General features: G+C 41.6%; 1 protein-coding gene across 1 annotated transcript; it reads right to left on the minus strand.

Moving 5' to 3' along the window:
- Positions 1-1093: 1093 nt before the first annotated feature.
- On the minus strand, positions 1094-19465 carry atxn7l2a (ataxin 7-like 2a). Its single transcript, XM_061069917.1, has 10 exons — positions 19336-19465; positions 17655-17723; positions 16074-16413; positions 11737-11996; positions 10720-10802; positions 9715-9926; positions 7703-7883; positions 6775-6896; positions 4459-5455; positions 1094-1450 (listed from the first exon to the last, which is right to left on the minus strand). The coding sequence occupies exons 1-10, from the start codon at positions 19463-19465 to the stop codon at positions 1433-1435; spliced, it is 2412 nt and encodes an 803-aa protein (XP_060925900.1). The 3' UTR covers positions 1094-1432.
- Between the last annotated feature and the right edge of the window lie 736 nt (positions 19466-20201).

Here is a 20201-nt window from a genome sequence, read left to right on the forward strand (position 1 = left end):
GATGTACTCCAGCAGCTTCCTGTCAACTAACGATGTGACGAGTGCACTACTAGCTGTTAATTACTGCATCGTATCTGCATTAGTTGTGTAATATTGATTTTAATCTCGACAGGAGCGTCCAAAAACAAGACTCAAAAAAACAGTTGGAGGATAAATGTAAATATATTGTGACAAGTAAAGAGTATTTCTAAGTCACTATTGTTTTTTTAAATTCAACAAATGTGAATAATTTAACAAATGTATGGCCCATTACATTTCTCTTCCTTTGTTTTGGATTTGAGATCACAGATGGCCTCTGCAGTTCTGTAATATTCATCTGATTAATTACTGGCATATTTAGCATTAATTCATTCAATAATCATGTCGGTGATATATGTGGTTCAAAGAGTCCATCCTGGTTACCAGGTTGAAAAAGTGCACCTTTTGTACTCTTTACAGACACTGTAACCATATTTCAGTTAAAATTATCCAGATATTTTGATGATTTTGAGTCTCAAAGTTAATCATCCAACAGTAATTAAACAACTCTTTAAAATTTGAAGAAAAACATTTGCTCCATTCATGCTTAACTCACAGACTGACATTTTTTTTTCATTTGAAAAAATCTTACGCTCAAAACGTTTCGCTGTGACCATCACATATATACTATTTTTAAATACTGTCTAAAAATAACATTACCATCATATCATCAGTACTATTACCATCATCTTGCCACTGCACCTTATCCACCTATTTATCTTGTGTCTGTTTTTTATTTTTTCTACCTCAATATTTTTTATTTTATTCTATTGTATTGTATTTTATTGTATTCAAATATACCGGCTGCTATGACGACTTAATTTCCCTTCGGGGATGAATAAAGTACTATATCTATCTATCTATCTATCTATCTATCTATCTATCTATCTATCTATCTATCTATCTATCTATCTATCTATCTCACATAGATTAAATTAAGTGTGGCAAACAGCAAATGCACAACCTAATGAGAAACTGTAAAATTGTGTTGACTTCATTTAAAGAAAATGGAAACCTTGACAGATAAATCAAGAGCATAAATACAACACATTCTTAAAAAAACACAGAAACCGAGTGTAGAGGACATTTTAATCCATTTTTATAAACAAACATATTTAATTTAGCAGCATAACCAGATGGTCTTGAGGTATTTCTAAATCCATAATCTGAATTTCATTCCTCCCTCCCCGAGTTCTCCCACAGACATTCATCCAAACAGCAAACACACACCAGATCCATACTTCACTAACTCTGCACATACAAACAGCCTGACACATTCATACTTCAACATGTGCTCAATAGAGACGTGCGCACACATAGACAAACACACAGACAGACACACACATATTTGAGTCCTGTTGCCTCAGAGGCCGCAGAGCTGGCTCCCTCATAGTGGCTTGTAAGGCAGGCACACTTAATGGTGCAGTTTTGGCTGTGGGGGGAAAATAAATATTTGAAATTATTACTTCAATTTTATCAACCAATTTGTACATACACATAAAAAAAATAATGTGTCAGAAGAGTCAGCATCAGAAGAAAAATTTGACTTGATAAGAAACTTCTGTATTGTTTAACTTTTTGTTTTGGGGGGGGGGGGGGGGGATTGCTCCTTTACATAAATTCGTCTCTCAGTATGACAGGTTACTAGTTTTCCACTATCATGTCTCTCAGGGGTCACAGGAAGGTGCCAGGGAGAGACAGATCTGAGCCTCATGGACTGGGGATAGGGCGACAAACCTTCATCTGGAATATTAATAGATTGAATGTTTGGCCACTCTTTATTGGGCAGCTGTGGCTGAGGGGTAGAGCGGTTGTCCTCTAACCAGGAGGTCAGCAGATCGATCCCAGTCGTCCACATTTGCATGCCAAAGCGTCCTTGGGCAAGATGCTGAACCGCGAATTGCCCCTAATCCGAAAAAAAAACTGCTGCCCATAGATGCACTGTATGAATGTTAAGCAACTGAAACTGTGAAGCACTTTCAGTGGTCGAGAGTAGGAAAGCACTATTTAAATCCAGAAAATTATCCTCATGTTAGATAATATGATAATAGATAAGATTCTGTAAGAGCAGAACTTATGCTGGCATTAATATACACACAGTCCACCATCCACAAGTTCCGGCTAGGGACTTACTTACAATCCAGACCCTACAAATATGGACAGTTGCAGATTTTGTTAATACTTTGTGCACTGATCTCCTGCACATTCAATTTGAAATAAAGCGTAACGTCGGCTAAATGGATACTACATTTAAGTACCAAGTCCTGCTAGAATTTGAGCAGGTGTGCATGAAAGTAGAAACAACTCAAAATAACCTTAAATCTTGGGCCTTATCTTTTAGGGGTTCATAAGTTATCGGATACTTGGCTACTGAATGCTGTGTTGTTTTTAGTTCAGACATAACTGAGTTTCCATTAAAGAGCCCATATTTTACACATTTCTGGGATTTAGTTTGAGATTACGGTACCCCTAAGATGATACATCAGTGGTTTAAAGTCGGAAAAACTGCTGCAATGTGTATTTCCGTGTCCATTCTTCTGCCTCTCTCTGGAGCTGCAGACACAACAGGCTGTTTTCGCCAGCCTCATTAATTATTAATGAGCCCCTCCTTTGATTGGCTGACTGCACTCTGAGTGACACGCAACCAGGCCAATCACCGGCATCATTCTGGTGCATTGACAATCCTCTGGTAAACGCAGCTGAAAGTCACGTTGCGATGTTTGCAGCTATAGAAGACCAGCCACATATTTACAGTCGGTTACAACAGGATGTTTCTGAACGATAAGTTACACCGTCCTCATGTTTGTTCAAGCAGGACAGTTGGCCAATGTAGGAGTAAGTCCAGAGTTTCAGTACAGAGTTTCAGTACAGAGTAACATCTACGTTACTCTGTACTGCTGCATGAAGAGCATATGTCGAGCAGTGTGGAACGTATCTATCCTTGAGGAATTGCTGCAGGTTGAGATGTTGCTGTAGTGAAATGAGCCGAGCTCACTGACACGGCACGTCAGAAGAAATAAAGCGTAACCGCTGGCCTCGAACAGTAACGTTCTTCGGAGGAATGCTCACGGACACATTCTCTTCCTTGCGTCCCTCCACACTGCAGTGTTTCTTCAGTGTGGTTTGTTGTGGTTAACCTGTGGTAGCTAACAAGCTGCTAGCTCAGCAACATGTCTGCTTGGTGTTGCATTCGGTGCGAAGGGGTGGTGGTGGTGGGGATCGGTGGGTTCGGAGATTATAAACAGTCTATGGTTTCAGAGGCTGGACTGGTACTGGCAGGATGGGGCTGAGAGAAGAGTGCGATTCCATGATGGTATCATACGGAGTGGAAGTATGAAACTGGACGTTTCAATAACATTTTTCTTAGAGTGGGCCGAGTGAAACAGTCTGCGGAGTGACTTTTTTCATACTTTGAGGGTACCTACTGACCCCCTTCAAGTACTTACGGATAGTAAAAGCTCCAGAAAATATATTTTGCAGAATATGGGCCCTTTAAGTATGAGGGGTAAAGAGCTGAGTCAACGTGACTTGTGCAAGATGTAAAGAAATACCCTACTGGAAGTCCTGACATCACATTCACAGGAGCTTGAGGTCACTGTGAACTTGCCTATTGACCGTCAGGTGCCAAATTCTAAGTAGTTCATTTTGAGTTCAAGTGAATATTTCTACCAATTTTAAAGATATCCCTCAAGGTCACTGTGACCTTGTCCTTTGGTTACTGAAATAAATCCAACTGCTTTTGTGAATGTTTGGGCAAAATGTGAAAGGATTCCCTCAAGTTGTTCTGGAGCTATCGCATTTAAAGAAATGTGCTTTATAAAGGTCAGTGGCCTTGACATTGACCACAAACAACTTTTCAGTTCATCCTTGAGTCTAAGTGAATGTTTGTGCCACATGTAATGAAATTCCTGTGTGACATTCCTAATACAGTATATTGTGTTCACATGACCTTAACCTTTTGACCACCACAATCTAACCAGCCTTTGTCTGAGTCCAGGTGAATATTTGTACAACCTGAAGAAATTCCCTCAAGACATTCTTGAGATTATTCGTTCACAAGAATGGGTCGTGTGTGCAAATTGACATACGTATGGACAGACAATCCAAAAACATAATTAGCAAATAAAAAGCTGGGATCAGCCAAAATGATGCAGTGCGCCAGAGGAAATGTCATTTCTGGTGTGTGCCGCGGTGCACAAGGACAGGAACAGTGAGCATAAACCACATGTCTGCTCATCTCTATGGGATTTTTCAATAAATATTAAAATATAATGCTTTTGTTTTGCCTCTGTCTTTGCCACAATACCAATTGGGAACAAAGGCTCACAATACAGCTCAGCCTCAAGGAGACTAGCTGCATATTGTAACTTAAACTTTTAAATTATTTTTCTCTCCAGCCCATGTGCTGCTCAGTTTCCCTGCTTTTCTGACTAAACTCACCTTCTGTGTGCCGAGTTTCTTCTCCACACCCCCAGCCAGCCCCCCACCTTTACTGTCTTTCCAGGTGTAGAAATTAGAGCGTGGAGAGGAGGTGGTGGCAGAGCTGGAAGAGGAGGAAGAGGGCAGGCGGTGTGCTGAGGCTTTGGAGGAAGGAGAGTGCTCTTCCATGCTTCCCCCCTTGCGTTTCTTGACAAGCCCCTGGTGCTCGAAGCCCCTCCCACCGACCTGCCCGTGTAGTCCTGAGTCTCCCATACCTGCCCGGTTATGGGAGTTGTTGGTGGCGGTGGAAAGGTCTGGGGGTGATGAGTGGCCCAGAGAAGAGTGTGTCCGTTTGTAGGTCCAAACTGCCTTGGCGGCTGGTGGGTGGGACTCTGACGGAGAGGGATGTGGGCGGGGTTTGCTTCCGGGAGAAAGCGTGCCATTGGTCTGTCCATGTTGAAGAGGTGAGGGAATGGTGACTTTAGAAGATGAGGAGAGAGAGGTGGCAGAGGGTGGGCGGCCCCGGTCCTGGAGGATAATGCAGTTCCTGTCCGGACCCGAGTGCTCCCCTTCCTGCGATGGGGCTTTGCGTTTGCGAAGGGCAGCAGCAGCCTCCTCGCGCAGCTTCAGCATCTGCTTGCTTGGACGTCCAACAGGGTTCTTGGGTCGCCCTGGACTGATCTGACACATTGCCCCAGGCTTACCTGGAGACACCACATGACTACCACCGATGCCGCCGCCGTCGCTGCAGCTGCTACTACTGCTGCTGCTGCTGCTGCTGCTGCTGCTGCCACCACTGCCCGAAGAGTTCTCTGACTGCATTGCTGTCTGGGGTCTTCCTGGACCACGACATGAGGAAGTGGAGCAAGAGGACGCGCTTTTAAGAGAGGAGTTTATATGACTTGCTGTTCGGATTTTAGAATGTGATGACATGGTGGCTGTGGAGGATGGGGACAAGGAAGTGCTGGTCTTGGCTGAGGGAGGTGGAGATTGAAGGTCTGTGGCTTGAGGTATTTTCCTGGATTGAGAGAAAAGAAATCCACAAATCAATACATCAAATATGTCCTGAACTGTCTGATAACAAGAATTTACTTAATTGTTTAATTGAACGTGTAATAAACCATGTACAGTAAAGTGCGCAGTATGGTTAACTTGATCAGAAACTGCAATGGCTGATTAGATTGTTATTTATATAAGATGTATTAACATTTTATTAAGTACATTTTTGCAGGACCTTTGGTGGGCTGGGCAGTCCCAGTTAGACTAGCCACTGTTCAGTGTTTTCCATTTGCAGCAACTCACCGTGGTTCCCTGGAGTCCCACAGTCTTAGACATGCTTTGGGATCCTTTCACAACTAATAGATTTACATGACTTTGTTTCACATCTGTTGTAAAACTGTATTAGTTTGTGGCATCATTTTCTGCTTTTGAGACCTTTTTGCCTTTAATTTAGTTAAGTGGTTGATTTAGAAACTAAAGGGTCAATTAGGTTTTAAAGGGGACATATTATGCCCATTTTACCACAGTTAATATGGTTCATTGGGTTCTTAATGAAATGTCTGAAACATAATATATATATATAAACATAATAATTTTCAAGATGCACTTGTTTATTCTGGTGTGTTGGTTACCAGAAGTTCAGATGCACTAGTCCATTACTAATTGAACCTCAGCATCTTGGGTTCAAAATTTGTAAAATTATACAGTACATGTATATTTTTGTTATAATTTTTCAGTCAGAAGACATAAAGCCTGAAGAGAACAAGTTTGGGTTGTTTTGTGTCTGTATAGGCCTACTATTAAAAGCACTTTGCATTTTTAAGTTTGTTACTTGTACTTTTACTTTGATACTTAAGTACATTTCAACACCAGATACTTTTGATACTTAAGTACATTTAATATGAGCTACTGTAAGACTTTTACTCAAGTAATTTTCTTACAGGTGACATTTACTTTTAACGGAGTCACAGTAAGGGTAAGATATCAGGTAAGATATCTGTACTTTTCCTCAAGTATGGCTTTCAAGTACTTTATACACCACTGCCGACGCCCACACAATCACAATCACATTTATGTAAACCAAACAGAATAACCAATCCTCTGTTGTGAAACACACTCATTTTGTAGAAATAATTGAACAAAAAAACTCACCACGTAGCATTTTAAATGTGTTATTTGTGATTAGAAAATATCCACTATGTGTGGTGGTAGATTCATATTATGTTTATTATTTGTAGTGTAGGCATGTCAACCATCTGGTACTGACAGCTAATTCTTTCCAGAGATTAAAATCACTTCAAGCAAACAATGAAAGGAATATGAGCCTCGGTTTCTTACTTCCAAAGGTGGGCGCTGATGTGCTGTTCCAGCATACTACTGAGAGCCGACCTTAGGTGGTGAAGTCTCCTGTCAAACGTGTAGATGCCGTGACCAAATGCATGGCTTCCAAAAGAACACACCTGGAGAAAAAAGACATGTCAATCTGGGATGAGCTGGTATGCTCTGTTGTTGAGATTTATTAATGGGTGTTATCATCAGATTTAAAATATGAACAGTTTGGACTTGGTTAACATAGCTCAAAGAGTATCATAAGGCATAAGGCAGCTTTGTTCTACTAGTGAGTTGGGCAATATGCAAAAATGTTCAGCCTCCATCAGCCCAACAAACGACAATATATTTACGTGCGTGTACATGCGTGGTTGTGCACGGGGCGCAGATGTGCATGCTAGTATCAGCGAATGCAATGTCAAAAAGAGCTGTAACCACTTGTGTTCGGATCTCACTTCTTCCTTCTGTGTGCAAATAAATAGGACCTTCATTTGTGTTCCTGAGGACCAAATTATGTTGTTTTCACCAAGTCCGAGTTTATATACGTGGGTGTGTCTGCGGTTCAACTATGAAGATAGGTTTCACTCATTTAAGAAAAGTATTCATAACTTTAACAATCACTCCCAAAAAAAACAAATTAATGATGGACTCAAATCCTTCCATCACTCAACCCTATTTACTAGCATCTTCTATTTGGGGAAAGCAGTTGTTATCCAACACACAGCCCAAAACAACTTGATATAGTCACATTATACCAGGGTCATATTTATGAGCATGATCACAGACTTTGTAAGAATTAAGACTTTGTAATGGGCCTTGGGGTTCTCTGGCCCAAGTACAGTAGTATATTAAAACGTCTAGCAAGTTTTCAGCAATAGATTCTGTACATGTAAACACATAGTTTAGTAAGAATAAAAACCAGGATCAAACTGCCTACCGCTAGTGGTCTCGGATGTGCACAAGAAGATGGGAATTCTAAGGGCTCCTCAGGTCCTTCTGCTTCACTTTCATCACTGGAGATTCGTCCATGGACGAGAGGTGATTGTGTTCGGAGACTTCCCTCGTCCTGCCGCTCTGTCTCGTCCTCTGGGCTGCACTCTGACTCAACGGTGGATCGACTGTAGAACAAAACAAACTGTTAGAAGAACCATCAATGATCATAATACTATCCTGATCTTGATACATGTGCAATCTCCTTTCTTATTGACAATGATTCTGCTGCATTTTAATAATGGACTTCAACGGCGTCAAAATGAGCACTGCAGTCATGGACCCGATGCTGGAAAAGGTTTGTCTTAATGACAAAAAACAACAACAAAAGAAATCCAGAGGAAAACACAATTGAGGACAGTGAGAACCAGATAACAAACCTCACTGTACTGCAAGAAAAAGATTTGAAGGCAAAATTATGTTTGACCCAGTCTAGGTTTACAGATTAATACCAACGCTTGTGTGTGTGTGTGTCTGTGTATAGGCACACATAGTTGTGTCAGGAATAACTGAATAAATCTATAATTATGAGCTGCACGCAGATCTACTAAGAAGAGAAAATATAATTATTGTGTGGTGGTCAGTGTTAATAATGTGGCGGTGACTACAAACTAGGGCTACTCGATTAATCGAAATTTATCGTGATTTCGATTATGGGATCAAACGATCTCCAAATTACTATAATCGAGTTGAAACGATTGTTTTCGAAAAAAAAGCATTCAACTGGCACTCACTCTCAAGCAGCCGTAACGTGAAGCAGGCGAGTTGTGTGTGTGGTGACCTGCTGGTGGTTGCTATCATCTTCTTACTTTAATTACTGATTGGCATCTTAATAAATGCAAAAGATAATCAAACATACAAGGGATATTTTCCATATTTTCTTATGCTCTAAAATTATACTTTTATTGTGTGCTATAATTTACAAAATAAGATTTTCAATTTAAAATTCAAACTACAAGTCTTGTAGTGACTTAGATACCCCTCTCCTCCGCAGTCACTAATCTGGGAGTTAGGTTTGATCCTCACCTGACCTTTAATGACCATATAAAACACCTGTGCAAAACCTCATTTTACCATCTCAAAAACATCTGCAAACTCCGCCCCACTTTAACCCTGTCAGATGCAGAGAAGCTTGTCCACACATTCATCTCCTCTAGACTGGACTACTGCAATTCACTTTTCACTGGGATCACTGGCAAGAACATCCAAAAACTGCAATTCATTCAAAACAGCGCTGCCAGGATCCTATTGAGAGTCTGTAAATATGGGTACATAACACCAGTTCTCCACTCACTCCACTGGCTCCCTGTCTCAACCCGGATTGACTACAAAGTCCTACTCCTCACCCATAAATGCATAAATGGACATACACCTCCCTACGTACAAGACCTCATCACTCCCCAAACCTCCACCCGCAACCTCAGATCTACAAGTAGCTCCCTCCTTCGGGTTCCTAACACCAAGCTCCGCCCCATGGGCGACCGGGCCTTTTGCTCAGCAGCGCCTTGCCTATGGAACGGTCTCCCTGACCACCTGAGGGCAACACAGACCCTGGACTCTTTTAAGACTGGCCTAAAAACCTTTTTATTGAAGAAGGCGTTTTTACTTTGAGTTGAGTTTTAGGACTTTGATTTTAACTATTTACTTGTGGCACTCTGAGATTCTCGGATTAAGAGTGCCTTACAAATAAAATGTATTATTATAAGAAGAATTAAGCTTTATCTATGTTGGATGCGTAGACTAGTTGTTATTTCAATAATCATGATATTTAATTTCCCATAAAATACAAGGCAGAGAGAAAGGGGATGATAAAAATATAATATATATATAATAGTGTCCATTAGAGAACAGGTGAGAACTGTAAACAGCTATACGGTTTTTTTAAATGTCTTTAAATTGCCTAGTTGCAATCACCATTGCGTTCTTCAATACACATAAGCTTTGGTAAAGCTCACCAACCTGAAAGCAGGAAGGCTGGCCAGAGGTCTTCTGCAGTGCGGTGCCCCCGGCTGCTCTCTGGGGGCCTCTGGGCTGGGGGATCGTCCACTGGAGGAGCCCCCCTCCAACGAATGGCCTCCTTTCTCCCGAACCTTGGTCTTTAGTTCTGCCACCAGCTGGTCAAAGTTCTTGCTTCGGCCAACCACCTTCCTTCGCTGGTGGATGGAGTGAATCTGAGGACCAACACAGGCAGTCGAGCTGGATTAAAAGTCAACACAATGAGTTAAAAGGAGCCCTGTGGTAAGAATTCTACTGCATATATTAGATTTCAACTACAAGTTGCATTTCTCACAAATCAAAAGTCTAAACATGGAAGGGATTCAAATCATGCAGGGTTGATCATGATTTTATTGCTTTGCAAATGGGATTAATGAGTCCAAGCTGTGTATGTGTGTGTGCGTGCGTGTGTGTCCTTTAAACACCAAAATGTATTCAGTTCATCCTTGAGTCCAGCTGAATGTTCCAAATTGAAGCAATTCTGTCAAGGTGTTTATGACATTGCATGATCTCAAGAGTAGGATGGACAGAAACCTGAAAACATGACCACTGGCTGTGGGCCGTTCCTCCAAAACCTAAATGGTTCCTCCAAATCATCCGAAATGATGACTGAAATTAATGAATCAATGAATCATTTATCATGTCTTTGGTCGTGTAGAATGTTAGAATTTTAAAAAGCCAGAGTCAGATTTCTGTTTTGCTGTCTGCCAAAGCCACAATTAATATTGTCTGACGTGATGGCTGTTGTCTTGTGTACTAAATGGCTCAAAAACAAAAAGGTGACAGGACTGGACAATAAAATTCATCTTCTTAACCTTTGTTTCAACTACAGTAAAAACTCTAGAGAGAAAACAAAAATTGAAAAGAAGAGAGACACAAAAGAAGAATGAAAACATGCACGGGCAAGACAATCTGAGACAAAATGAGAGGGATATTAGTCTTGTGAAGCAAAGTGTGTTTGGAGCTTACGTTGCATGTCAGAAGGCGAGTGCAGACTTTTTTCCTATCAGGATCAAGGACGCCGCAGTGTTTATCCAAGTCACACTCCCTCTCTATGGACACAAAAACAATGTCTCAGCTACAAAGTCAACACAGTCAACAAAAAACACTTTAAAATATAATATTCTTCACTTTCATGTAATCAACTCCAGTTTTTTGTGTATCACATCCCCAAAGCTGCAAATTATTGGGTGACCACACAGCACATCAAACCCTAAATGCATCCCGTATAGACAGACGGAATATGTTCCATGTAGTTTTCTGGTATGTTTACTTTAAACCACAAACAACTTTATCCCACCTAGTGATCGTAGAGATAGCAAGAACTAAGATCATGGTGACTCTTCTGATTTGATAATCGTGTGTGTCTCATAATTAGGGATGCACTGATTCCCCACAATACCAATGTTAAGAAAACTATTTGGCCAACATCAGATAATGATGGTTTTCTTTTTTCATTTATGTTAAACTTCTGCTTGCCTGCTGAGAACTGTTGACTGTTATTGGAATGTGCACAGCATGTAAATGTCGAGTTCTGCTAGTCAAGGACTGTAAAGACATTATATATATATATATATATATATATATATATATATATGTATATTATTTATATATTTTTTTAAATCTGTATAGATTTGTTGATGGTCCAACAGACCAGCAAAAACACAGAATTCCCCTCCAGTGCTGTCAATGGCCAGTCCAACAACGACTATAAGATGTGTAAACAATATTTCTGACATCCAAGGACACAGAGAAGCTTATATATATATATATATATATATATATATATATATATATATATATATATACACACTTTATACTGTGCCAGTATGAAGTGCGAACAGCCTCATAGAGACATTTGAAAATAATGCTCTGGCAAATTAATGCCAAATACAAGTATGCATGATCAGTAGAAGACTGATACGCGACCTATTCATCCTTCAACCTCTTACTCCAAATCACCCCAAACACGCCATCTGTACTCACTGGAGGCCACTTTGTTGTAGGGTCTGGGGATCCGGTGGGGTGGCATTGCAGGGGCCAGAGGGGAATCCTGTCTCTGGCTCTGGGCGGGTGGCCTGTCACTAGGCGAAGGCCTACCAGGTGGAGTGCTTCCGTGCGGCCAGGGGGGATCTCTGAGTGATGGGGGTGGAGAGCTCATCGGAGGCTCCAAAGGCGACGGCTGCTTGAATACTGATGACTCGGTGTGACTGCTGTAGGAGGACAACTTCTCCAGTGGGGAATGTCTGAATGGCCGGAAAAAAGAATTACTTAACATTTGACTACACATCTTTAAAATGTTGTTATCCCAACTAAAAGTGCCAGGACAGTTTTTTCCATCTTAAAACATGTGAATCCTGCTAAGGCTGGACTCGTAATTTGATGCATAGTTATAGTTTCGTACAGGATCACCATCCTGGACCAAACCTTGTCTGTTTGGATCCCAACTTTCTTTCAAACAGAGAGAACATTGACATTCGAGAGTAGAAACGATTCATCGACCTGGTACCATCTATTCAAAGAGCAACGACATAATGTGTCTATGCAAAATGTATTGTTGATGTGCCCTAATTTTGAAATGCCTTTGTGTTACAGTGACCATTTCCACCCTTCTCACCCTTAAGGGGCAAGCAGTCTGCTCTACTGACGCTTAGAAAAATACAACACCATCGCTTATAAAAGGAAAAAAAACACAAGCACCGGCTCGTTTCATCAAGGAGCAATGCTTGGGGCTTGTGTGCACTTCATTTCCCAGACAAACCAGCTGCAAGATGTCTCATCTTTACCAAAAGTTTGTGTAATCTCCCTCCAGGAAAGGGCCACGGACACGATGAAATGCTGCAAAACCCTTTTTTAACCCATCTCTATTACTATCTGTATTCCAACCTGGGTTGTTGGATTTTTTTCTTCTGCTCTCCAATATTTTTGTGCAACGCGTCAGTCAAAATTCCCCAAGAAATAGAATGCCATGTATAATGTTGACTTGTCCTGCCCTCATTGTGGATGCTTACACTGGCCTTACACGAGTGTGTTTGAAGAAAAATGACGAGCAGGATCCCAGCAGATCTCAATTTTTTCTACATTGTGAAAATTACTGTTACAGCTATAAAACCAAAATAGACAAAATGTTGGCAAATTTTTTTAATTTATCATCACTACACCGGGCTTTCTAATGGTTAGGGAAATTTGACTGACTTGTTGCTCAAAAAAATCCAGGCGCAGATGAAAAAAATCCAAGAGCATTTGTTGTTCACAGTCACAGAAGCAGCCACAGTGCGAGGAGCTGAAAAGCTGAAGCTGGAGCTCGGAAGATTTAAGAACAAGCAGGGTATACTTGAGTGCAGGCTAGGGTTGCAAAGGGGCGGAAAGTTTCCGGTAAATTTCAGGAAACTTTCCACGGGAATATTAAGCTCGGGAATTTGGGGAATTTTAAAGAAAAAAAACTATGCAAATTAAACGCTGAGCAATAAAAACATCATTCAAAACTCTATTTTAAAGATGGATGGAATGCAGCACACGCTGCACGTTGAATTTCAACCCTCCACTGTGCATTCTTCCATCACATGCACAGATAACTCCCAGCATCCTTCACTCTACAGCAGGGCTACTGAGGCCTGCTGTAGTGTGCAGGACTAGTCAGGTAAGTTTCCATGATATTACTCGGGAAAATATATTAGCATGCTGATTGAGGATTGTTCATCTGTTCATCTAGCCTATTTCCATTCATTTATCCATCAATTGCAAAATATTTTTACAGACCATTCCAATTGTTTGGCTACTATTTATATCTCTGACATTGCATTAGTGTTTTTTTACAAACTTTTTTCTCATCTTATTCTACAGAACAATGCCACATGTACTATCTCATGTGTGGAGACATTTCACCCCATCCAATGTAGAAGGAAAGGCTGTGTACATTTGCAAATACTGTGCAAAGACCTATGTTAAGAATGACACAAAGATGCAGAGGCATATAGTCAAGTGCCCAAAGTTTCCTCAAATCAGCCTATGACAAAACAAAATGTATATATTGTCTGTATATGACAAGGTAAATACAGTTAGTATAAATTACCCACAACATTTCCAGTTTATTAATTCCCGTTAATTCCCATGGAAAGTTTCCAACTTTGAATATTCCCGGAATTTTGCAACCCTACTGCAGGCACACGATAATAAGTGACAAGATTACAAAATGTGAACGTAAAATCAGTAAGTCCTTCTCTCATACAAAGACCACACTCTTGATTAAAGATGTAGAAAAAAAAATAATAAGCAAAATGTTTTTAATTTAAATGTAGCATAAGACTGATCTCTTGTCTGTAAATTGTGAAATCATATTTTAGTTGCTTTTTGAGTCGACATTTGTAATGATTGTGTAAAATGGGCATATACTATTGTTTCATATCAATCGCAGGCACCTAAAATGCGGCCGATTTTGTGATATTGGCAAATATCCCATTGATGTCCAAAGAATCAATGTCATACAGTGATGAAACTGTCAATTTATACCCTTACTTAACATAACCCACCTAGTACCTACATCCGTCAACCTCAATTTGTGTAGTCACCCCTTCTATTTATCAGAAGCAAATCTTTACAACTGTAATTTTACACAAATCTATAAGTTTAACATGATGCAACTAAATATTCCATTAAACTGGCAGCAGTGAGAAAATCCCTTCTGCTTGTGTAGGCCATAACACTTTACCAATTGGATATATTTTCATATAGTCATATGAAATGCAAAGAAAATCATGAGATACACACTAATGGTCCTTAACTGACAAACTATCGAGGACGCCAAAGTGCAGTGCAAGTCATGTGGCTTTTCAGTAGCTATGAGCTGGACTCTTTCTTATCCAGCGCAGTTATCTAACAACCTCACTGTGATGCAAGGGCTTTAGTTACTGCTCAAAGTAGGGTTGGGCGATCTGCTCAAAGGATCTAAGTAACCACCGTCAGCTCAACAGTCGTCAAATTATGAAACATTTCCGCAAGTCAGTATCAGCGAATGAGCTCCTTGCAAAACATGTATACCTTTGATTATGTTTGTGAACACCAAATGATGTTGCTTTTTGTGAACAGTAACATTATGTTGGTGCCTGTGTGTGTTTGTGAGTGTACGGGTCGGTGTGTGTCTGAGTGTCAGTGAGAGAAAAAGAGAGGGAGCAAAGTAAGCATGGGCTGAACAAATGAAGGCGGGCAACAAAGAAGATCTGACCTATTAATGAAAAGTATCAGTCATTATGTGGTGATCAGTGTTGATAATGTGACGATAACAAACAAACCGATATGGACACCAAGATGCATCAGGACATCAGCTAAGTCTGAGTATGTGGCTGCGTGTAAACCCAAGCGAGAAAGAGAAATAGCCTTTTTAGTCTTCAAATCTTTCACATAGAATAAGATATAATGTTATGAGCTATAGAGGGGCTGTAACTTAGCATTCTTTGTTACCTTTGGACGGAGTGAGGCTAACTGTTTCCTCGTTTCACAGTAATAAGTAAGCATCCTATAGATCTCTATTTACCAGACATGAAAGTGGTACTGATCTTCTCATCTAAATCTCAGCAAGAAAATGAAGCAGCATGCCGACAATCTTTTGTCCAGTAGTTAGAGCTGTCTACATCCTGGTGAAAAAGCGAAGTAGACACTTATAACCATAATTCAGTCTTTGACCATTGAGCATGTTAGAGAACTCTGTTCTTACTTGGGATGGTTATCGTTTGGTTTTTCCCCGATACCGGTTCCTAACCGATACTTTTAAAACGATACCTGTGCCTAAACGGTGCCTGAACCAGTACTTTAAAAAAAATATATGAACTGTTAAAAGTAGATTATAAATATAAATAAATGCAAAAATGCACAAAAGTTTACACAATACTTAAATAAATAAAAATAAATACAAAACACACACACTCTGACTCGTGACTCTGACTTCGGTGCCTGAGCCAATTGAAGATTGAGGGTCGCTTTCCCATCACTCGGAGACCCCCGTGTCTCCGCGACTGGGGCTGTCGCAGGCAGGTTTCAGCCCGCCTTCGTCGCCCTAAATGCAGACCCTTTTGTGAAACCTTCCTCGGGTGGTCTTCGTTCCTCCCGCCCCCAGCCTTTCCAAGCCGACCCAGAGCCGGCCGCTTCCCGTGAAGGACGGAGTGGAAGTGGGAGGAGGCAGGAGGAAAGAAGACCTAAGTCTTCATTTGGCTCAGGCACCAAAATTAGGCTCCGAAATCTGGGTTGCATTTCGGTCCGGGTAGGTTCCGGTTGTACTGGAACCGATGCCATATTGGAACCAGTTCTCGGTACCTAACCCTAGTCCTTACCGTACTGCGTCTTTGGAGTTCTTGGAGTGTCTGTACTGGGGTGGTGTAGAAGGTGACGGTGGGGCTGCCCGTGGCTGGCCAACACCCTGACCTCTACCCTCCCAGGAAGAAGCAGAAGCAGAATTGGACCCATGAGAAGGAGAGTGGCCATGTTGGGGCCTCTGCTGGGGTGGGGGTGCAGGGGTGGGAGAGCGAAGTCGAGCGTACAGCTTGGCAACAGGGCCATGTCTCCGCTCGCAGTGCTTTTCAAATGCCTGCGGCTTCACTACTTGTCCACAATGGCTACACACCACCAGGTAGAAGTCATCATGGCCAGGATAAAGACCAAAGATGGACATGTCTGGGAGGAGAGTAGAGAGGAAAGGCGATGAGCTAATGAAAAGCAGACACCCGTATGCTGGGCTACAGAGGAGGAAACAAGTTTATTTGTGTAACAGCCAGGTACAAGGCTACATCATGGAAAGATGATCGATCTTCTCACCATCTCTGTAACATCAGAAATAATACACAAATAAAATAAATGTGTATTGTACACTATGTAAATGTAATCATTTGGGACTTTTAGGTAGTTTAAAATGCCATGGATAGACACAGCTCAACACTGGGTTAAAGATCGGATCTGATTTGATTTTTAACACTGTTGTTAGCCAGCTTTAGTACAGCTCCAAAGAATGCTGCTGGTATAATTGTTTTGAAACCACAAATCTTTCTTTTTTTTGTTTTTGTTTTTTCCCTTAAAATGTTATTATTACTTTCAATCGATGTTTTGCAAAAGAGTTTATATCTGTAAAACGAAGCATCGTTCATCCTGAATTGGGAAAAAGTCAATGTTGTAAAAGGTCATTGAATGCACTGGACCCCATTAGTGTTATAGATGTAGGTTACTTACAGATTATTGTGTCAGAGCATTTTCAGAGAATTGAATTTCAAATAATGGTTTGTTATTTGTTTTTTTTGATGAGGATCTGGAATTAAAGTTCTTATTGTACAGTATAATACAGTACAAGCGAAATACCTGCAGGCTAGGTGAACTAGTGACCAGTATATGTGGAGTCCAGTGCATGTCTGAAAGCAGGTGAAGAGAGTGGTCAGAGAAATTCCACTAAGAGTCCGGAGGTTTTCACTTGAACATTTGCGTTTGCATGTAAAGCCCCTCCGGAGAATGTGTAGATATCACACATACAAATGAAGAATGTACGTCAGACAGCTGCAGCTACAGATGACGAAGCATTACACTGCCTAGCTTTAATACTCGCCAAGGTCTCTGTGAACCAGCGGCGCCATTTACTCACCGTCTCCGGGCAAGGCTGGAAACCAAGGAGATGCTGATATACAATTAACTTCACAGGTCCCTGTACATTCAAAGTAATGTAACTATATAGATTTAGGGTTAACAGTTTGTGCTTTGTTGTTTTCAGATATTAGCCAATTATCACATACCACAAATTTGCCACGAGGTAACGATATGTAAGGCATACAACACACATCTTTGTTAAGACTCTCGGATCAGATAAGTTAAAAGGTTTTCACAGACAACAGCAGCCTTGACTTTGTCTTGTAGATTATGATGTGCAGACTTACCCTCCTTACTGAGAGACATGGCCTCCGCAGCTTTTTTGCCATTCTTGCTGCAGTCTTCCACATCAGGCCCTAAAAAACAAGGCATTTCACATACATGTTCGATTAGCCACTTGGGAGGATTAAGATAAGATACATTTATTTGTCCCAAACACATGCACAGACATGCAAGGAGGCGGTGGACTAGTGGCAGAAACTTGGACTATGGGCAGAAAAGGTCTCTGGTTCGTCTCTGGTTCGACTCCACGGAGAAACAACAAAAAGACGAACTTGGATTGATCTGTCCAAAAATCCAAGAGGATTCTCCATACCCTGTCTAATGCCCCTGAGCAAGGTACCTTACTCCCCCAACATCTGCTCCCCGGGCGCCGTACATGGCTGCCCACTGCTCTGTGTGTCCTGCACCAGATGGGTTAAAAGCAAAAGTAAATTTCCCTCCTTGCATGAGTGTGCTTGTGCATGTCTGTGCATGTGTTTGGGACAAATAAATGTATCTTAATCTAAATGTATCTTAATTTAACCTCTGCCTTTAACCCATCTGGTGCAGGACACACAGAGCAGTGGCTCTGTACGGCACCTGGGGTGGAAGGTGCCTTGCTCAGGGGCACTAGACAGGGTAGGGAGAATCCTCTTGAATTTTTGGACAGATCAATCCAGGTTCGGCTTTTTGTTGTTTCTCCGTGGAGTCGAACCAGAGACGAACCAGAGACCTTTTCTGCCCATAGTCCAAGTTTCCGCCACGAGTCCACCGCCTCGGACTAGTGGCTTTTCCAACAGTATGTCAGGTCCATCATCAAGACAAAGATGAGCTGACATAGATTTTGCACATTAACAGGCTCTTAACACTGTGTTATATAAATAACTAATGTACAGGTCAGCTTCTCTTCCACAGTGGGCTGCTGGATGTTACTCCAACAGTCAGCAGGTGATTGTATCATTCGGTGGAGGAGGACTTTTATTTGACAGTTGTGTCCAGAGCAGCACTTGGAGGTATGTGAGACAATGATTGTTACTTAAAACAAGAAGGACAGGAGCACTTCTGGAGCTGAAGTCTCACATTTGACATTTCCCGTCGCACACACACTGTTAAGATCATTCAAATGGAGGCGACGACGCTGGCAGTCAAAGGGCAACGCAGAAACGAAGCTAAATGAAGACAGGGTACCGGTGGCTAACATCACAGGCTGGGCCAGCAGCGTTTACATGGTGGCAACCGCACAGACTCCTCCTCCATCACCGGTGTCTGCTCCCGATCCTCCTGCTGCTGCCCCTGGTATGCTAACGCTAGCTGCCTGGTCGTCCACCACTGCTCCGGCTTCCTCGCTAGCTAGTCTCGCTTCCCACGACGAGAAGTTGCTCTCCCTTCCATCCACACTAGCCTCCGCTGCCGGCTGCTGTCCCCACAATGAAGCAGCGTGTCCCCGAAGCACCGGCAGCATGTGTCATGACCATGGCTTTACGTCATGGCTTTAACTTAATAACCATCACTTGTATTTCTAGAAGAGAGCATTTGTAGTGGGACCTGGAGGAGAGCAACATGTTACCCACCCAGCGCTAGGACCCGGCAGGGTCTTTGTTTGGGTAACATGGTTAGCGCTGTCCTCCGTTTCCACGAAAATAAACCCTTGTTCTTTGGTGAAAAGCCTTTGTAGCAGCCAGTGTGTAGGTCGAGGTGTTCCCTTACCATCGGCCGCGGTCACACCGGCCCAGTCGGCCCAGGTGCTCCAGCTCTCACCCACGAAATCATCGAGGCTAGGCACCCGCCGATCCACAGCAGCCATTACTTTTACTGCGCGTTCCCGCGACGCCATCATCACTGCGCGGCAAGCAGCTTACGTCATATGTCGCGCTCTCGACAGGAGAGGAACTTCCTGCGAGCGCGTTCCTGGGACACACACAAGCACACACAATACAACACAATACAACACAATACACACAAAACACAAGGGACGGGAACACAGAGTGATGTCACTGCTGTTCTTCTTCAAGAGACTCTAAACTTAAATATACACTTACTTCACATCATATGTGATATGTGTTAATATAAACCATATTGATATTATATATCATTTTATACAATAATATTGTCTTTTGCACACTTCTTACACTCATAGTATATTATATTATCTATTGTATAGTCAAATACTTATACTTATACCTCCACTATATTAAGATTAAGATTAAGATACATTTATTTGTCCCAAACACATGCACAGACATGCAAGGAGGGAAATTTAACCTCTGCTTTTAACCCATCTGGTGCAGGACACACAGAGCAGTGAGCAGCCATGTACGGCGCCCGGGGAGCAGATGTTGGGGGAGTAAGGTGCCTTGCTCAGGGGCACTAGACAGGGTAGGGAATATCCCAGAGACCTTTTCTGCCCATAGTCCAAGTTTCTGCCACGAGTCCACCGCCTCTCGATATATCATATATTATATCAAACTCTCTGTATATTCTTGATATATAAGTCTATATACAAATATTTATACATGTGTACATGTTATAATTATAATTATTATTATTATTATATTATTATTATTACTACTATT

The sequence above is a fragment of the Limanda limanda genome, chromosome 4 (genome assembly GCF_963576545.1).
Source record: "Limanda limanda chromosome 4, fLimLim1.1, whole genome shotgun sequence".
Lineage (NCBI taxonomy): Eukaryota > Metazoa > Chordata > Actinopteri > Pleuronectiformes > Pleuronectidae > Limanda > Limanda limanda.

Bases quoted from the DNA above. Each gene is read 5' to 3' on its own strand.
- atxn7l2a (XM_061069917.1), bottom strand. From the start codon at position 19,465: ATGATGGCGTCGCGGGAACGCGCAGTAAAAGTAATGGCTGCTGTGGAT. The intron at 7,884-9,714 runs GTTGGTGAGCTT...TTTGTTCTACAG, and splicing joins GCCAGCCTTCCTGCTTTCAG to TCGATCCACCGTTGAGTCAG. The intron at 6,897-7,702 runs GTAGGCAGTTTG...TTTTTTCTCCAG, and splicing joins CACATCCGAGACCACTAGCG to GTGTGTTCTTTTGGAAGCCA.